Source organism: Trichosurus vulpecula, chromosome 2, assembly GCF_011100635.1.
Source record: "Trichosurus vulpecula isolate mTriVul1 chromosome 2, mTriVul1.pri, whole genome shotgun sequence".
Taxonomy (NCBI): Eukaryota; Metazoa; Chordata; class Mammalia; order Diprotodontia; family Phalangeridae; genus Trichosurus; species Trichosurus vulpecula.
Window position 1 is genome coordinate 110,626,654 of NC_050574.1, and position 20,919 is coordinate 110,647,572.

The 20,919-nt window shown below is 39.8% G+C and overlaps 1 protein-coding gene across 2 annotated transcripts in view; it reads left to right on the top strand.

Moving 5' to 3' along the window:
• Nucleotides 1-20,919, top strand: part of LOC118835785 (disks large homolog 2) — a 654,221-nt gene that overhangs the window by 547,451 nt on the left and 85,851 nt on the right. For both annotated transcript variants that reach the window (XM_036743051.1, XM_036743052.1), the window contains one exon: nucleotides 9,499-9,675. In XM_036743051.1, coding sequence (XP_036598946.1) covers nucleotides 9,499-9,675 — 177 coding nt within the window. The remainder of the gene's footprint in view (nucleotides 1-9,498; nucleotides 9,676-20,919) is intronic.

A 20,919-nucleotide genomic window follows, 5' to 3' on the forward strand; every position in this document is an offset into this window, starting at 1 on the left:
TGACCCTCTTTGGGCCTCCGTATCCTCTTCTGTTAAATGAGTGGATTAGAGCAGATCGTCCCCAAGCTTCCTTCCAGATAGAAATCCTACATTCCTAGGAACCAGCACCCCATCAGTGCAACAGTGTGAAAATGTGATTAGCAAAAGTGTCAGCAACAACACAAAATACCCACCTCAGGGAACCTCATGAGCTGTGCCCTTCCTGCCTTAGTCAGATAAACATCCACTTGGATGCAGCGACAGAGGGTGGGTTGCTTTTCACTGTCCCGATGCAAGCCTTGTCTCTTTCTCCTGCTGGCCAGGAAGCTCTGTGGTGGGACCTGAGATGTGCCGGCTCCAGTTCCCTGTGGAGATAGGAGGCTTTGGGGGCTGGAGATGCCCTTCCTGGTTGTCAAGGGAACCAAGGCCTTAGCTAACCTTATGGAAGTCCAAGGCATAGAACCAAGTTACATATTGGTGTTTATTATCAGTAGAACCTAGGCCTGATAGGAAGCATTGGGTACAATGATCAGAGTCAAGTCAAAGGACCTGGGTCCAAAGAGCAAGTTGGGTGCTTAATGCCTGTGTGATTTGAGGCAAACAGCCCAGCAATTAGAGGCATCTAAGAGTGGAATGGGGCTGCCTCAAGAGAGCAGTGGGTTCCCCATCAATGAAGGTCTGCTTTTCAGATGTGCATTGGACTAGATGATCTTTAAGAAGCTTTCCAGTTCTCAGAACCTGTAATCTATTCCAAAGCCTACTCAATTGAATTAGAAATCCATGAAATAAGATCCATGAGGAGTGCCTAACCAATCTTTACTTTGGTAATAATAACTGCTCACATTCATGCAATGATTTTTGGTTTAAAAATTGCTGTGCTCACCCCAATGCTTCCCAAGGCAGCTCTAATGGGAATGAAAGCCTTCCTACGTTGGAGAGAGGTGTCATGGGATTCTGAAGCTTTTCTTTGCCATTTTTCTTCAGCATTTGGACATTAATACTTCCTCGTTCTACCCTTTCTCTAAGTGTCAGAGAGGGGAGAAGAGGCTTCCTTGGCCTCTAAATTAGGACATCATCTTGGCTAGTGTTAGAAATGAAGTTAGGAAGGTATGGCTTGTGGCCAGAAGGAAGTCATTTAATATCTCTGAGTCTCAGTTTCATCTGTAAAGTGGGCATAACTGAATCCCATTGTGAGAACCAAGGGAGATCATGTATGCTATTCACTATGTAAACTTTAAACCACCACATAAATGTCAGGCTATTAATGTTATTTATATTATTATAACCCTGTCTTTAAAAAAAATGCAGATCTGTGACTTCATTGGTAGAAAGAACCCTCTAATGAGAAAACTCCCTCTGTCCCTAACTGTATTGCTACTCATCGTCTTCTAGAATTGTCTATGTGCTGGGAGTTCAAGAGATTTGTCCAGGGTCACACAGCCAGTGTGTGTCAGAGGCAGGGCATGAACATGGACCTTCTTCACTACAAGATCAGTCTTCTATCCACCATGCCAGGCTGCCTGTCAGAGTCTCATTACATGGTGAATCTCTCAAATTATATTGTACAAATGGGCACATTTGAAAATGCCTTGGGAAGAACATATTAATGGTACTTTATAAGAGATGGTGTGATAAATGAGCACATAAAGAAAATTAAAAACCCATTATAGTTTTTTTAAAAAATTAGATGAGGGCAGCCCTGAATGTGAGATTCCACCATCACACTAAGAAAAATGGAGGCTTTTGAAATATAATAGCTGCGTGAAGGTAAGGAGTCTGAATCTGTGTAGCTTCTGCCTGGAGGGGGTTTATAACAGAAATCAGGCAAAGGTTTTCTTGGGAAAGGGTCTTTTGCTTTGCTGATTACCCTACATAAGGACTGAAGTTGCTGGAGACTGGGGAAGGGAAGCTATTTTAACCACTGAAGGGGCCTCAGAGACCATCTGTCCGAGGGATCAGTGCCAGACATAATCAGGAAGAGCTGGATTGAGGTTGTGTGTGCCTCGGATACTTAATCATTGAGTGGCTGCGGAGAATAGAAGAGAAAGGAAGGGGAATAGCATTTGTATAGTGCCTACTACATGTCGGGCTCTGTGCTAAGCATGAGCTTTTACAAATATTCTCCCATTTGATCCTCACAACAACCCTACAAGGTTATACCCATTTTATAGTTCACAGTTGAAGAAATTAAGACAAACAGAAGTTAAATGACTTGCCTAGGATCACACAGCCAGTCAGTATCTGAGACTAGATCTGAACTCGTCTTCCTGACTCTAGCCCCAGTTCTCTCTATCCATTGTACCACCAGCTGGGCATGTCTTTAACCTCCCTGAGACCCAATGTCCTTATCTGAAAAATTGTGATCATTTATAATAGCCTACCTTATGGTATGCTGGAAGTGAAATAATGTATATGAAGTGTTTGGCGAATCTTGAAGTGCTGAATGAAAGAAAATGAATGCTTCTCATCCCTCTTATTTTTACAATCTCCTTTTAACAACCCAATTCAAGTAGCATTTATTAAGCCCCTACTGTGTGACAGGTATGATGGAAATATAGAGATGAAAATGAAAGTTATTTGCCCTCAGGGAGCTTTTATTCTTGGGTTAGGGAGAATAATCTGTACATGGAAAATTAAATTCAAAATATATAAAAGCAATTATCAGGGAGAGGGCACAAGTCACACATGAAGGGCAGTTTATTGACAGTAAACAAGGGATGAGAGGGTACATGGGAACAACAGGGCAAAATGGACAGGGAAACTGGAGAGATGAGGCTGACATGGAGAGCTCTGAGGGAGCATAGAGTTCCTTGACCATCAGGAAGGACCAGGAACTTAATAATTGCCTTTCCACCCTGACCACCAGTCCACTACAACCCATCTCCCAAATATATAATCTTCTTATAATTATTGTAAAACAAAGTGATTTGTCTAAGGTCACATGAAACCAACCCAAACATGCAATTTCCCAGGCACCTGCAATATTTAGGAGTTTAATTCAGTAGGCTTGTTCAACGTGCCCAGCAATGTGCTGGACTATGGAGTGTTATAAGATAAATATAAAACAAAAGCTCATGTCCTTGGGGAGTTTAATCACAGTTATACCTGCTAAAACATTGACAAATGAGAAAAAGAATAGGGGTATGTAGTAACTTCCTTTCCTCACCCTACTGTTTCTCTTAAGGGCTCATAGCACCTCAGGAAAAAATTTGAAAAAAAACAACCTTCTTTGATATATATATATATATATATATATATATATATATATATATATATGTATATGTATATGTAAATCCATCTTCCCATCAATTGTTAGTGTCTAGGTCTACCATGCCTACACTGATAGTACTTTTCTAACCCTAATGTTTTATTTATTTAATGGCTCTTACTAGGAATTCAGCATATCAGTATGATGTTTTTAAAATACCAGCCTTTTGCCTTGGGTACCAACAAGCACCATGGGGGGAAATCATTGGCCTCATCAGATAATCTGGGGCCTATCCCAAGTGTATTCTTCCTAATTGTGTGACTTTGGACAAATCACACAACTTTTCTGAGCCTCAGCTACCTAATTTACAGATTGAAACAATTAGCATTGAAAAAGAGCTTAGATATCATCTATCTAAACCTGTCATTTTACAGAAGAGACCCAAACAAACCAATCAGCCTTTGTCCAAGGTCTCACAAGTTGGAAACAGGATGCCTTCAAGTCATATCCAGATTCTCTAACTCTAAATCAAGGCCTCTTTCCACTACTACACCTATAAAATGGAAACAGTAGTGTTTGGGCTAAAAGGGAGTGTGGACTGAGTTAGAGGCTTGGCCTTCTAATCATACATTCAAATCCTTCCTCTGACAAATACTAGCTGTGTGATCCCAGGCGAGTGATTCAACCTCCCAATACCTCAGGCTATGTGCATGCCTTCTCATTGAATGGGATAGATAGAATCAGGGAAAAGATTTCAGTTAATTTGGAAGAAGTAAATTATAGTAAAAATAATTATGATATAATGTGATATATAATGCAATACAATATAATATAGTATTTGTTTAGTTTTCGGTCATGTCTGACTCTTTGTGACCCCATTTGGGGTTTTCTTGGCAAAGATACTAGAGTGGTTTGCCTTTTCTTCCTCTGGCTTATTTTACAGATGAGGAAACTGAGGCAAAGAGGATTAAGTGACTTGCCCAGGGTTATATAGCTAGTAGATGTCTGAGGTCATGATTATAGCTCAGGAAGATGAATTTTCCTGATTCCAGGTCTGGCATTCTATCTAATGATATGATATGATATATGATATGATATGACACAGTAGCTAGCATTTATATAGCACTTTAAGGTTTGCAAAACACTCTACAAGTATTATTTCATGATATCTTCTAAACAACCCTGGGAGATAGGTGCTAATTATTATCCCCCGTTTGCAAATGAGGAACCTAGGGCAGACAGAGTTTAAGTGACTTGCCCAAGGCCATAGAGCCAGTAAATGTCCTAGGCTAGTTTTGAACTCTTCCTGACTCCAGGCCTAGTGTTCCATCCACAGTGTCACCTACACATACATTTTACCAGCAAGCCTTCTTCCATACAGTGCATTTACCCCGGCAATAGCTACAGCAATTGAGGGTCACTTCACAATCTCCAAACATCGAAGACTCCTCCGTGTTTGGTATATTCTTCAGTTCCGTCATCTTTAATCTCTGTATCCCAGATAAATCCATCTTTTCTTTGAGGCTGAAAAATAATGGACAGCTGGAAGCTCTGTGTCATATGAGTCTGCAGGGAAGTGGTTGAGGCAGCTAAAGACTGCAAGTCATAGAGAAAGGTGCCAACAGGCATAGAGGAGGACATTGTTCACTGGGAGCTCCCTAAAGGAGTCAGGTGTCTGTTGTTGTTGCTTGTTTCATGGAGACCTCTACCGTCTTGCACAGTTGTGAAGATCAAAGGCAAGGATGGATGCAAAAGCATCAGTTAATTGTCACCTTCTCTGCTCTTTTGTTTTTGCACCTAGTATGGTGCATCACACATAGTGTGTGTACACAAAAGTGTGTTGAATTAATAAATGCATGAATGAGTAGGGAACAGAAACATAAGTTACCATTCTTCCAATTCCAACTGCTATAACTCTTATCTGCCAAAGAACCCCCAGGGTAAATCGCAACCATAAATTGATAAAATTAACTAGGGTATGGTGACATCTCTGCGCAACAGATCTCGGTCCTGGCTTAACCATTAATTTCCTATGTGATCTGGGGTTAGTCCCTTCACCTCTCCTTCAGTTTTCCCCTCTATAAAATTAGAGGGTTGGACCAGGTGATTTCTAAAGTTTCTTCTAGCTCTGATGATGATACCATCCTTCTGGCATTACTTCCCATTTAAATTGTACATATCTTATAAATACATAATGGTTTGCTTGTTGTCTCCTCCATTAGAGTATGAGCTTCTTTAAGGCAAGGATTGTGTTTTTGCCTTTTTTCATGTCCTAAGTGTTTAGCACAGTCCCTGACACATAGTAGGTGCTTAATAATTGCTTGTTGAGTAATTGATGCTACATTACTTCCACCCTGTTCTTTCATCCTTGGATAGAGTGTATGACTGAAGGAATTTTGTTCCAAGCGTATTAATTTTTTCTACAGTTATTTTTAGCTGTGAAGACGCTGCCATCAGCTCTTTCTTGTTACCATGACAACAATTGTGACAGCTATTTAATTTTTTTAAATACTTAGTCTTCAATGTTCTTGGATAAAATATGTTCTACAAATCCAGAGAAATTGCATGCAGAGAGGTTTGGCATCAGTGAATGAGTCAAATTAGAACAAAGTAGTGGTGAAAGCTCCCTCCTGAGAGAGAGGCCAAGGATTATTTTTATATATATGATGACTTTGGGAGTGTGCAAATGGCCCAGTAGGAACTTAGTGGATTCCAGTGTTCCAGTTATTCTAACAGGCATAAAATGGCATGTGCAAGTTCATCACTTTGAACATTTGATGTTTTCTCATGTCTACTAATGATGGAACTGAATGGATGGATGGATGGATGGATGGATGGATGAACTGATAAACTGACAAACTTGAACACATCCAGAGGAGGCCGGCCAGAATGGAAAGGGAGACTAACAGCCATGCCATGAAGTTCGGTTGAAAGATACTTAGCCTAAAGAAGGGAAGACTTGAGAGCAACTGATAGTTGCTTTCAAATATTTGAAGGGTTGTGATTTTAATTCAGTTCAAAAATACCTGTTTATTGACTGCTATGATTGTGATTCTGTGCTTTGAATAGAAGGATTGAAAATGGCTCAAATCTTACCCTCAAGGAGCTTATATTAGAATCATGTGAAAAAGAGATTTGTTCTGCTTGACCCCAGAAAGCAGAATGAGAACCAATGGATCGAAAATACAAGGAGAAGATTTGGGGTGAATATGAGAAGGAACCTTCTAATAATTAGAGCTAATCAAAATTAGACTGCCTTTTTAGGTACTGAGGTCCTCATCAGTTGAAGCTGGAATGCTGTAGAGATAAATCATTTTTATCTAATGGTTAGTTTGGCTAGCCTCTGACATTCCTTCCAGTGAAAAAAGTTAATATTCTGCACTTCACAGAATCATAATTCCTTTTCCTCTCTGGGTTTCAGGTTTTTTAGGATTGTAGTATTTAGAAAAGAACCTTAAAGATCATCTACCCCAGAAGTTCTTTACCTTTTTTATGTCATTGACCCCTTTGGCAATCTGCTGAAGCTTGTGGACCCCTTCTCAATATCATACCTTGAAATGCATAAAATAACATACATAGGATTGCAAAGGAAACCAATTGTATTGAAATACAGTCATCAAAAAAATTCTAACCCAGTTCACAGTCCTAGGTTAAGAACCTATGATTATGTCAAGTCCCTTTATTTTACAGGTACTACAACTGCTCCATAGAGTATGGGTGACCCACCCAAGGTCATGCAGTCATAAGTAACATTCCTGGAATTCAAATCCAATTTCCTTATGTATACAATGAGGCAGATTACCCAGATGATCTCCAAAACCCTTTCTAGTTTTGTGGTCTTAGCTTCTAGATTTATGAGTCTGAGTGAGGTAAAGTACAGCAACAGAAAACACAATAAATGCAAACCATTCTAATTCCAGCTGTTTTTGCAATTAGTCACCTCTGCATAATGGGTAGCATTATGGATTGTCTCCTTAGGGAGAATGTGCTAAAACAAGGGTCATAGTACCACCTTCGTTGGCCAGCCTAACTCTTAGACTTCAAGTTCTTTGAGGACAAGGCCCAGGTTCGCTTCTTAATATGTGTCCCAAGAGCTTGGTTCAGTGCCAGAAACCCTGAGGATGCTTCCTCAATAATTCCTAACTGCCAGACTCTGCAAGCCATGAGGAACCTGCAAGCCATGAGGAACTTGAGCTAAAACTGACAAAATGATCTTCTTGGGATTAGAAATAGACAGGATTCTATTGTAGCTTCTGTGCAATCTCAAAACAATTGAATAGGTTTTCATTGAACACATATGCTGTAGGCTGTCAATAATAATAATACTGATGATGATAAATTCAATTAGTTCATTCTATATTTATTTCCCCTACTTCATACGAAGCACTATGATTGCTGAATGAAGAAAAGATTTAGAGTTAGATTTTTTTGTTGTTCAGTCATTTTCAGTTTTATGCTTAGATATTCAGCCTGTTGCTGGGTCCCCAAAAGTGAAACCTTCCCAGCCCATTCCTACTCCAGTAGTCTTTAAGATCCCAGAGTCTTCTTCATGCCATTAAAATAAGGCATTGAAGTGAGATTTAGTTGGAAGAAATGGCATCATCATCAATCTATATTAGAGACAACCAGTCGATGTTCAGCTTAGATCTGCAATAGACCTGAATCTTGCCTCAACATACTTACTGGCTATATGACCTGCTCACTTAACCTATTTCAGCCTCAGTTTCCTTATCTGTAAATTGAGGAGTACTTACCTTATTGGGTTGTTGTGAGGATCAAATCGGATAATATATGTAAAGTACTTGTAAACTTTAAAGCACCATATAAATGCCAGGGATAAGAATAATTATTATTATTTCAGATTGCCCTTCAAAGGAAGATAAATTCATATAATTGTTTCTGAAGGGACATAAGGTTTCTTCCTTCTCCAGGTTTCTTCCCAATGTTTTCAATTCTTCTGATTCTACCAACAATAACAACAAACAGTTATACAGGTGTCCAAAAAGTCTTAGTGCTATTTAAATTTCATCTATTTGTGCTTAAAATGGCACTGACCCTTTTGTGCCTCTAACACTGGAAGGTTTGATAAGCTCTTTAAACATAGAATATCTCACTTGATTTCACAACACCATGAGATGGATCTATTCAATATTCTTATACCCTTTTTAAATTTTTAAAAATAATATTTTATCCCCCCCAATTACATGTCACTCTAAGTCTTGAATTCCAAATTCTATCCCTCTCTCCCCTCCCCCTTCCCCAAAACTTGAAGCAGTCTGACAAAGGTTCTTGCACCCTTTTTAAAGAAAGTCTTCATCATTTTTAACATTTCTCCTCTGACCGTGTCCTACCAAGAAGAGTGTTCCCTGATGAGTAGCCAGCAAGAAGTAGGGAGAAACCTAGAAGTGAGGCACAGAGTGTGGGTAACAGAGACAAGTAGAAAGGAATAAATGTCCAACAGATTGTCAAGGTTATCTAGCACAATGTTGGCCACCTCACATAGAAACAGGGACCAATAACCCATATGTAATGATCCCTGTGGCCACATACTGACTTAGATAACCACATAGTAACATTATCCCTGTTTTATTATATTTTTATGTATGTTGTTAAGTATTTGCCAATTACATTTTCATCTGGTTCAGCAGCACTCTGTAATGTTGTGGGCTGTGTGTTTGATACCTCTGGTCTCGTAAATATGCAAAACCGAGAATCCTCTATTTATGAAGCTGTAGAGTTTACATGATGTGTATATGGTGACATTATGGTATAATCCCATTCACATAGGTACTTGATAAATATTTAATGAGTGATGGATTGGTGGCAAAGTGGATAGACTGATGGGCCTGAACTTAAGACTCTTCTTCCTGAGTTCAAATCTGGCCTCAGACACTCACTAGCTGTGTGACCCTGCACAAGTCACTTAACCCTATTTGCCTCAGTTTCTTCATCTGCCAAATGAGGTGGAAAAGGAAATAACAAACCACTCCAGTATCTTTGCCAACGAAACCCCAAATGAGGTCACGAAGAGTCTGACATGACTAAAATGAATAAAGGATTGATCATGCAAAGAGCACTGGGATTAGGCATAAAAGATCTGATTTCAAGCCTAATAATTGACCCTGGTGGTATGACTGTGGCTATTACTTAGACTCTAAATGTCAGCTTACCTGTCTATAAAATGGAATGATAGTACTTACTATACCTTGTTGGGGTATTATGAGGACCAAGTGAAACTATGTATGCAGAATGCTTTCTAACTATAATTATTATATATCTTTTTGAGCACTTTCCTTTCTTTTCCTCTCTAGAGCCATGTTTGACTATGACAAGAGCAAAGATAGTGGACTCCCGAGTCAAGGACTGAGCTTTAAATACGGTGACATTCTCCATGTTATCAATGCTTCTGATGATGAGTGGTGGCAAGCCCGGAGAGTAACTCTGGAGGGAGACAGTGAGGAGATGGGTGTCATCCCCAGCAAAAGGAGGTAACGATTGCTCTTCTGATTTCATAGCATGTGATCTTTAGCTTTTATGGGATGGATGAAAGAGAAAAATACAGAGATATCAAGAGAGAAAGAGACAAAGAGAGACAGAGACAGACAAGACAGAAAGACATCTCAAAAGACAGAGGGTCACAGAGATGGAGACAGAGATAGAAACAAGACAGAAGTAAGAGAGAAAGAAATGGAGAAAAAAGAAAGAGAAATAAAGAAAAAAAGAAAAAGAGGGAGGAAGGGGGAGAGAGAGACAGAGAGAGAGACAGATAGACAGACAGAGACAGATAAAGACAGACAGAGACACACAGAGAGAAGTTCCAAAATAAACCAGTTTAATCTGAGAATTCATCCAAGAGGAAATTGCCAGCCCAGACAGGTGACACCAATTAAATTTTCCCTTTCTACATATATTATGGCTTTAATGAAAATTTGTGACTATGAGCTCATGTTCTGACAAGACACCAAATGATAAACAAACAGTCTGTTCAGACTGTCTTGCTGTTTGTGCCTTTTGGAGCAGTTTAATTTACTCCAATGCATGTATTTCAGAACAAACTTGTCAGTGTATACAGGTTACTAACCCTCCTAGGACCTTGAAAAGCCCTTCAGAGACATAGCAAGTACACCAGGCAATCTTTTAGAAGATTCATGGTTGCAGTAGCCCATGCCAGCAAATCAATAAATTAACATGGACTTATTAAGCACCTACTATATGCCAAGCATTCTGCTAGGCAGTGCACAACAATGAGACCATTCCTGCTCTCTAAGAGGTTAGTTACATTCTATCAGGGTAAATAATCTGCATATATATAGGTAAATACAAAATAATTATGGGAGGGGGGGCAGTCATCAGCCATGTAGGAGGCCTCATGTAGGAGGCAGTGCTGGGCCATCACCAATTGTCCTAATCTATAACTGGCCACTGGACCCAGATGGCTCTGGAGGAGAAAGTAAGGCTGGTGACTTTGCACAGCCCTCCCTCACTCAAATCCAATTCACCTGCAAGTCATGGCATCATCTTCCTGATGTCATGGTCCTCTTCAAGAATGAAGGACAAACCGCAGCAATGGAGAAGGTGGTGCTTGAGCTGAACTTTGAAGGAAGATAGGGGTTTTAAGGAGATGAGGAGGCAGTATATTCCAGCCATGTGAGACACCTTACTCAAAAGCACAGAGATGAAAGATGGAATGTTGTTTACTCAGGAGACTGAGGTTTTGTGTATGTATGTAATGTTACCAAACACTGGTGGAAAAAAATCTGAAATTCTCCCAGACACCCAGATGTTTTCTCTAGAGGATGCCAATCATAGCTGGCTATGCATAAATACCAACCTTTTGGGAATTAGTCTTCCTTTCATTTTCATCCTCATCTTTGGCATTGTGTAGACACAGCCAGAGCTATTAAGAGGGTGAGTTTTCCTCCTTTAGTGTCATCCTTGGCCAGGAATTTGAGAAGCCAGGAAAAACTAGAGAAAGGATTCTCAATCTAGGGTGGCTCTGTGAACTTTTTAAAAAATTGATAACTGTACTTCAATTTAATTGCTTTCTTTTCTCATTTATATATCTTATGTATTTAACAAAAATATGAATCTGAAAAGGGGTTCAGATGTTTCACCAGAGTGACAGAGGGGCCCAAGACACTATAACAGTTAAGAAATCCTCTCTTGGGGGCAGCTAGTTGTCTTGCTTTTTGGCTCTTGGTGTTCCTAATTGTCTTCACATGAAAGAAATTTTCCTCTCAAGGAACGTCTTTCTTAGCATCCGGCCATTGTGCAAAGACCAGAAATTGTTGGGCCATACCCTGGAAAACCAATGAAATGAAAGTCAGGAGTGATGTTGTTTAAAATAATCAACTTATTCCCAAAAGCTGTCTTTATATTTTCAGAATGCTACCAGGCCATTTTCCCATCCATAACACATTGATTTCTGAAATGCCTTTAAATAGATTATTCATATGACCAGGCAGTGCAGGACTGCTTGCTGTGTGGAAGGTCATATCAGTATTTAACTAAGATAAGCCCAGATTTGAGGAGTTATGACTTAGATGAAAGATAAGACTTCAAACTCACTCAGCCCCAGACAAGGCTGGGCCATGAGTTCTGTGCCTCTTCTTGTTGTCTTTATTTTGGCCATATGAACAGGGTTAGAATGAAGAGGAAGAGATGTATCTGCCCCGTTTTCTTTAGAAACAATAGTATGATAGTGTAGGAGGGGTATCGAGTTAAAAGACTGGAAGGGTTCTAGCCCTGACTCAGCCACTAATGAGGTGTGTGATCTGAGGCAAGTCTCTGAACCTGTCTAAGCCTCAGTTTCTTCTTCTAAAATGATGAAGTGGGGAAATCTCTATAGGATTTAGAATAGAGAGGAGCCTTAGGTCATAGGCTCATGAAATCATAGATTCAGAACTGGGAGGAAACTTGGAAGCTATCTTAGAGGTTAGCTAATAATACAACAGGCTCATTTTATAGAGAAAGAAACTGAGTCTCAAACAGGTTAAGTGATTTGCAAAAGGTTACACAGATAGTAAGTCACAGTCAAGATTCAAGCCTAACTCCTCTGTGATCTGACTTCAAGTTGAGTGTTCTTTCCACCATACCATGATACATCTTGAAAGAAAGAGTTAGGAAGGGTCAGAGGGGAGAAGGAAGGAAAAAAACGAAGGAGAGAGTGAAGGGAGAGATGAGGGAGGGAGGGAGGGAAAGAAAGAAGGGAGGGAGGGAGGGAGGGAGGGAGGGGAGAGAGGAATATTGGCCTATTGTCTGGGGCCAGAGCTTAGTGCATCTCTGAATATCAGGCACTGGGATTTTTCTCCTACCTTTTGGGAGTTAGACTCTAAGGGAATAAGAGAGGTATCATGGAAGTGATACCATGATCCTCATTTCGTGGTAGCATGGGTCTTGTAACTTTTCCCCCTCCCAAGCATTCCAAGATTAACCATAAATGCTAGGATGGAAAAATACAGTATCTTAGCCTAACACACTAAAAGCGAGGATAAGCTTCTTGCCATAAGGAACAGTGAGGAGAGAAAGATTTAACTCAGATCTCACATACACTACAAGCCTAGAATAAAGTACCAGGCACCAACTAAAGACAGCTAGGGTCGTAACACATTAGAACATGACTTCCTTGAGAGAAGGGCCTGTATTTTTTTGATTCCCAGCACCTAGTAGAGTGTTGTGCTACATAATGGGCACTTAATACATGTTGACTGAATTGTTTGGGTCAAGGTGCCCCACCAATACACAATACAATGGGACAAACCATTCCAAAAGTTCTCCCCTTGGTTTGTCTTAAGGAAGTATGGCATGAGAGTGTCAGAGGACACAGGTTCATATCCTGACTCTGTTATTGCATATTAATGGGTAAGTCACTTGACTCTGAGACTCTCTTCATGTATAAAATTAAGGGGCTAGAACAGATGGCCTCCAAGGTCCCTTCCAGCTCTGAACTCTATGAGAACTCTTAGGAGTCAAGACATGATTTAAAGAAATATGAGAATAGAAATCTGAGTTTTAGTTCCTTTACTGAATTTCTCCATGATTTTTTTCCACCTGGGAAATAGAAAGTAACAATGAGGCTATGCCAACCTCACTCACAGAGGTTTTTGTGACAATATGTAAGTCAATGCTGGGAATTGACCTCTGGTTGTTTTATGTGGAAAATTTTATGTAAGTATAAAACATTAGTTCTCTACCAGATACAATAACCTTGTGATATGATAATGGAACTCCCTTCAGTATATGTTCATGTTCACATACAGTCCTATACTGGTGTTAAAAAGGCTGATTTAAGAAATGCAAGATGGCAGACATATGGCTAGATAGCGGTTCATTTGAAAGATTTTAGTGTGCTGCATGTTCTAAATGAGTGAATAATGTCATATGGTGGTCAAAATAGATAATGTGATCTTGACCCACAAGACAAGAGACATAGTGTCCAAGATCAGGGAAGAGGCAGCCCTCTGTACTCTGCCCTAATGTGGAGCTCACAGTGCAAACAGTAGGGTTTTGTAAGAGAAGGCAGAGGGAGAGATAAAAAACCAATGAGATTGTAATCAGATAAGGGAATTTAAGAATTCTTGAACATAGACATGGTACATTAGTGGGTGATAGCAAGATCAAAGGTATGTCCATCTTTGTATGTGGCTGAGGTGGGCTGAAAGAATAGCTCCTGGTGTATTTATTGTGTTTATTTGAAGGCAATTGAATTATAGAAAGGACAGCATGCAGAGGAGGGTGATCAGGACAGGGGCAGGCACTGAGTCCCTGCCACTTGGGAATTGCATGAAGGAACTGGAAACATTTAGCTTGGAGGGAAGAAGATTTCAGGAAGATTTGGTGGTTGTCTTCATGTATTTGAAGGACTGCCATATGAAAGCAGGATTGTACCTGTTCTACTCGATCCCAGAGGCAGAACTAGAATTTACAGAAGAGGCAGATTTAGGATTCATATAGGGAAAGACTTACTAAGAATCTGAGCTCTCCAAAAGTGAAATGGGCTTCCTGGGGAGGTAGTGGATTTCCCCTCAGAGAAGATCTCCAAGCAAACACCAGATGACCACTCATTACGTATGTTGTAGAGAGATTCTTGTTCAGGTTCAGAATTGAATAAGATGATCTCTGAGGTGCCTTCCGATTTTGAGATGCTTTAATTCCGTGAAGTATTTGTCGAGGGTCTCTGGGCTGTATGGCTTTATCCTTTATCACAGTGTATTCTTGGAGGCACAATCACCCTTAAACTAGCAATACCACTGAAGGGCTCTCAGCCATTTTCTGAGTGAAATCATTTTCCAACTGCCTACAATGATCATTGTCCAGCTGTCTGATTTACCATTTCTCTGACTTCTTGGATGAGAACCACTTTTAGCAGCCACAGTAAAGCTGGATCAGGGAAAATGAATTTGGAATTGTAAATCAAATTTCAGTATCCATTTCTGTTTTATCTTATGATGGGTGCAGTAGACCAGAAAAAAGCCAGAATTTATAGTTGAGAAAGAATTATGGTCCAATTTTCTCCTGGGAATCTGGCTAAGTTTCCAGTCCTTAAGTCTCATTGATTAAATGGAGTTTGAAAACAATTTGTTGTTAGACTTTTTCCATGGATGCCCTCTTCCTAGGTTAATATCTTATTTACAAATGGGAGACCATCATTTAATTCCGTCTTTAGGATCTGAAGACCACAGCTAAGGATGAATCTCTGTAATGACACCATTGGTTTGCAGGATCGTGTTTAGTTGAAGGGGCCTTTGGGAGCATCTAATCCAACATTCTCATTTTATAGATTAAGAAACTGAGTCCAAGAGATGTTGAATGACTTGCCCAGAGACACATAGATACTGAGCAGTAATGCTGAGAATCTAGATTCTCTGACTCCAGATAAAACCTCTGTCCCTATACATTTCATTGCATCCTGGGTTATCTCCAGTCATCCTGATGAATATCTGGTCCCTGGATCCAGATGACTCTGGAGGAGAAAGTGAGACTGGTGACCTTGCACAGCCCTCCCTCACTCAAATCAAAGTCAACTGCAAGTCATGTCATCATTTCCCTGATGTCATGGTCCTCTTTGAAAACAAAGGACAAACACAACAACCTTTCTGACCCCTATAATACGTCCTTTGCCCTGACACAGCTGGTTCCATGATCCATGTCTTCACATGATATTTAATGCATAACTGGCAATATCCAAAATGAGTACTATTAGCACAGCATTGAAAGTTTACTTTTCAAGTAACCCAGTAGAGCAGGGAAAAGTAAAGACTGTGTTGGCAAAATGATGTCCCATGCCAGCTACTCACCCCCACCCTATCCCCACTATATATCTGAACTGAGCCCAAAGGAGCAGATGGGAAGTAGAAAAGAAGGCAGAGGGAAACAGTTGGGCCTATTAAGTCATGGCCATTTCCAAATCTCTGGAGACTCCAGTTGTCAGAATATATTCCTCATATTTTTCAGTCCTATTTCTCATTTTAGCATTTTGGCCAGGGTTCTAAGCAGAGAGAATTTTTGCTAAAAAAGAACTAATTAAACACTTTATTTCAAACAAAATAATTGAAATACACTAGTCTTTCTCAGACACTAAATCTGTTTTGGGGATCCATCCCTTCCCTGGAATAGAATTAGCTCAATCCTATAAACATTTTTTAAATTAGTTGGTTGGTCAGTTGTTGTCCTTCATTCTCAAAGAGGACCAAAATGATATTACTATGTTGGGATCAAGGTACAATATGTCTAACCATGGCTGATCTTTCTGATATGAGCTCAGAAGTCTCTACCACAGCAAATAGTCCAAATGAATGTTTGGAATGAACATTTGACCCTGTATTGTTGCCATGGTGTTGTAACAATCTGGCTAGCAGCTATTATGGGGGTGAAAGACCAACAACAACCAACACACAGAAGGCTGCCAACACAGGTTCTTTAGATCTACTTTACTAAGGAAAGCAACATTAAGGGGTTAACAATCTTACTTTAATCCAGCATACAAATATCATTCACTTAGTTATGGGGGAAAAGCCAGCACCCTGAGCTTCAGAGCAAATACAAACAAATTACAAACATCAACAGACAGATCTTGTATGATTCAAATCTCGATTCATAGTTACCAGAGTTTAACAAAGTCCTAACATCTGGGTTCACAAGCTGGAGGGCTCTTAACTACAGCTGCCCAGAGTTTCCACATCAGCACTCTGCCAAGAGTGAGAGCCCTTCACAAATAGCTCTGTTCTCTCTTTTTATACACCCTTTGGCTGTCATCAAATGTCATCTGAGCAACTAGAACTCAGGCTCCTCCCCTTGGGACCCTGAGGGCTTCACGCCCACATAGGCTTAGCACCTAATTGATAGGTGTTTGGGCCTGGGGTTTAGCACCTAATAAAACTCAATCAAAGATACCCAACTTAATTGATATTACACATGGATAGAAAGGAATAATATATTATATGCTGCTTTAAGATTCGCATTGTACTTTCTTCCCAACAATTTTAAGGTTGGAAACCATAGGGAGGTTAGGTGACAGAGAAGTTGTCACACAGTCAGGGAGTGCCTAAGGTATGATTAGAACCCATATTTTTGCTACTTACAAGGACAGAATTTTTTTCTCCCATGATGCTAGTCAACATAGTCATAAATTGAAAGCTGAAGGAGACCTTAAAGAATATTTAGTTCACTGTCTTCACTTTACAGATCAATCAACCCTTAATAAATGCCAACAACATTCCAGATATTCTACTAAGCACTGAGGTCCAAAGACAAAAATGAAACAGTTCCTGACCTCAAGGAGCTTATATTCTAATAAGAGAGAGAACATGCACATATATAGGGAAGTATGAAGAAACTGAGGCCCAGAGAGATTAAGTAACTTGCCAAAGATCATGCAGGTAGTAAGCAGCAGAGCTTGGGCATAAACCCAGTACTGATTCCAAATTTCCTTTCTACCATCTTGTGTTGTTTATCCCCATTCCTTCTTCTACATTCAGTAGTTCTGTGATTTCAGAGATGATCGTACTGCCCCCCATGCCCCTCACAGGAGCATAAATCTAGTAGTGGGTGAGGATATAATCAGTACCAAAGTTGTTAGAATATAATAAACCAAGAAAATTACATAAGAGAGGGACAAAGAATGTGCTAGGAGAAGTCTTAAGAGGAAAAACTTGTTTCCAGCTGGTTTAAGTCAAAGAAAGTTTTCTAGAGAAGTTGACATTTGGGCTGGGCAAAATGGGTAAAATTCCAATAGGCAGAGATGAGGACTATGCTATCATCTCTATTGGTTAAAAAATTCTATCATCTCTTCAAATTGTATCTTATTTTACAGAATAAATATTTATTTAAGGCAATGTCAGGTTGATAAGCTGTTTTAAAGTGTACATGAATTTATAGACATAGGGATTTTTCTTTTTTACTCTTACCTTATCTAAAGGACAAGTTGAGGGTGGAAAATACACATGAAACATCTTCCACAAACATTTTTCAAGGTTGAATAACTAAAGGCTTGCTCATCTGGGGTATCCCTTAGGGCCTAGAAACAGCTTAAAATGATCATTCTGCCTGGCTTGTTGAAAAGAACATGCATCTCTACTGGACCTAGCTTTATTTTCACTGTACCACAACCTACTTTGGCTCTTTTTCCCTACACCTTGAGCCTTCTGTCCTGGGGAAATGGAAAAAGTAGGCCATAGGTAGTTGTTTAGGGTTTAATTGTGGACAGGTGGGGACAGGTGGCCAGGGTTGACTCTGGAATAATTCAGTATATTTTTAAAAGGTAATAAATGCTAGTCTCAGAAGATATATGTCTTTTTTTTCTCTGCTCATCCCATTAAAATCTTGCCAATGACTGGCCTTGTTGCCAATGACTGACTAGTGCTGATCGTGTTGTGCTAAACATTGCTCAATCCTTTTTTTTAACTTTCACTGAAGTTAGTCTCCAAAATATTGGCCATTTGGCTTCCTTTGAGAGTGGGTTATTTCAATGTGAAATAGAAAGAATACTGGACTAGTAGTCAGGAGACCCAGATTCAACTTCTGGCTAAACTTGGGCAACTAACTCCCTAGATGTGTGACTTGGGACAAGTCAAAGTGCTTCTTACGGAGTCTTCGTTCTCTGCTCTTTGAAACAGGGATTGTGCTTTCTCCTTCATTGGGTTGTTGTGAGGAAAGTTAAAGTACTTAAGAAATAGGAGCTCTTAGCTTATTCATATTTGAATCCCTCAACATTCCCCATGATTGTTCTACCATCCTCTAAGCCACAAAGGCTCAAAATTTCATCCACCTTTGACTATTTTGTCTTTCTCTCATCACATCTAACCAGTGGTCACATCTTATTGATTCTACCTTCACAAGAGTTCCGGCATCCATTTCCCTCCTCCCCCACCCTCCACCTTTTCCCACTCTCATTTCAGTGACCCTAATCTAGTCTCTAATATTAGTTCATTTACATTACTGTAATGCTGTTTGTCCCTTGTTCCGGAAGAGGACCATGACATCAGGGAGGTGATGCCATGACATGCAAATGAGTTGGATTTAAGTGAGGAAGGGCTGTGTAAAGTCACCAGCCTCACTTCAACTCCAGAGCCATCTGGGTCCAGTGGCCAGATATAGATCAGGATGACTGGAGATGGCTCCCAATGCAGTGGGAGATCTTGGCCCTTTTAAGCTAAGATCTTTAACAGGTTTCAGTTTGACTGAGGTAACACCCATTCAGTGATTAACTAAGGAACCTTCACTCTCCTTCTCTCTTCAACACCATGTCCTCTATACCATCCTCTAACACCATTACCCAAGGAATGTACCTAATACAATCAGTCAGTCAAGAAGCATTATTAAACACCAACTATGTGTCAAGCACTGGGGGTACCAAAAGATGTATTAAAAAAAAACCTAGCCACTGCTCTCAGTGAGGTCACACTGTTACGATAATACCGCCCTCTATTTAGAAATCTCTTGTGATTACCCTTTCCTTAACAGATCACAATAAATAACCTTCATATAATGAGATAGTTCTCCTGATGGCTTAAAGACTGCCAGTGATGGGGAACTCACTGCTTCTCAAAGCTGCCTATTCCACTTAAGGAGAGGTCAGCTTCTAAGAAAGTTTTTCCACTTTGCTCATTTGTAAAATGAAAGGATTGGATTTGATGGCCTTAAATTCCCTTCCAGCCCCAAATCTGCCTTTCAGCACTTTATACCCTTTGTTTCTTGTTCCACCCTCCGGAAATGTATCTTGCAGGCATCTGTTGCTGTGTCAGAACTGCCTCAGTTACACTATCTTCAGCAGCTGCCTACCTGCCTGCCACACTGGTAGCCTCTAACACTCTCTGATACTTCGAGGCCATCCTTGGATGGCGCTATAAGGAGCCTCCCCCAACTCATTTAATTATATTGCAGTATTTTGGTTTGAGTCAGAATTTTTATCAAACAGTACCTCGGAAGACAACCAATTATACATGCCCCCTTGACTTTTTTTTAAACAAAAGGACACTCTACCTTTAGAATGTGAGCTCCTTGCAAATAGGGATTATTTTATTCTTTTTAATTGTATCCACAGAACCCAGCACAGTACATAGCACATAGTAACCTCTTAATAAATACTTATTGATTGATGGACTAAAGTTATAAGAGAACATGGAGGGGTTATTTATATTTAGGCGTATATATGTATATGTTTTTTATATAAGTATGTATATACATGTGTTATGTACATATATGTGTATGTATATGTATGTATGTATATGAGCCTCTCTTTACTGTAATGATCCCAATATGGGCTATCCTTTTAGCTCTGATATAGTATCATTAGGGCAGCTAGGTGGGGCAGTGGATAGAGTAATTGGTCCTGAAGTCAGAAAGACTCATCTTCTTGAGTTCAAATCTAGCCTCAGACCCTTAGTAGCTATGTGACCCTGGGCACTTAACCCCATTTGCCTCAGTTCCTCATCTGTAAAATGAGCCAGAGAAAGAAATAGTAAACCACTCTAGTATGTTTGCCAAGAAAATCCCAAATGGGGCCACACAAAAAGTTGGATGTGACTGAAATAATTGAACAACAAGCATCATAGTTTTGAGGCCCTCTAAATGTGGTTCCAATAAACATTTCTAGCATCATGCTCCAAACTAGACTACTCACTGTCCCCCATTCTTGCCTTGCCCTCGTCATCTCTTTGTCTTTGATCCTACCATGCCTGGAATGGACTTCCTTTCATTTCTGTCTTTTAAGATACCTCTCTTCAAAGACCAGCTTAAATGCTTTCTCCTCCTTTGAGACGTTCCTGACCCATACTTACCCCTCCACTTATGAAAGCAATCTTTCCTTCATCAGCTCCTCTTAGACCTTTCCACTGCACTAATCACTAAACTTCCTTTATAATTTGTATATACATGTGTATAAATATAGTATATAATGTATATACTTCACTTTTATATTATAAGTGTATCTATATTTACTATGCATATGTATAATATATGTATATGCATATGTATTTTATATTGCATTTTCTTTTAGAAGAGAGCCTGCGTCATATATCTACGTAAAATCAATTCATAGCACATAGTAGATCTATGACCAATATTTGTCGAACTGAGTTGAACATAGGAATTGTTACTTCCATGCATACTATTTCCATCTTTATCCAAATAATTGGGCCACTGGCTCATCCCATAAAGGTTTTTGGCCTCTAAGTCAGCTGCTTGTGGTCCAGTCTTTATGACATTCTGTGACAGATAAAACCAAATTGGAACCG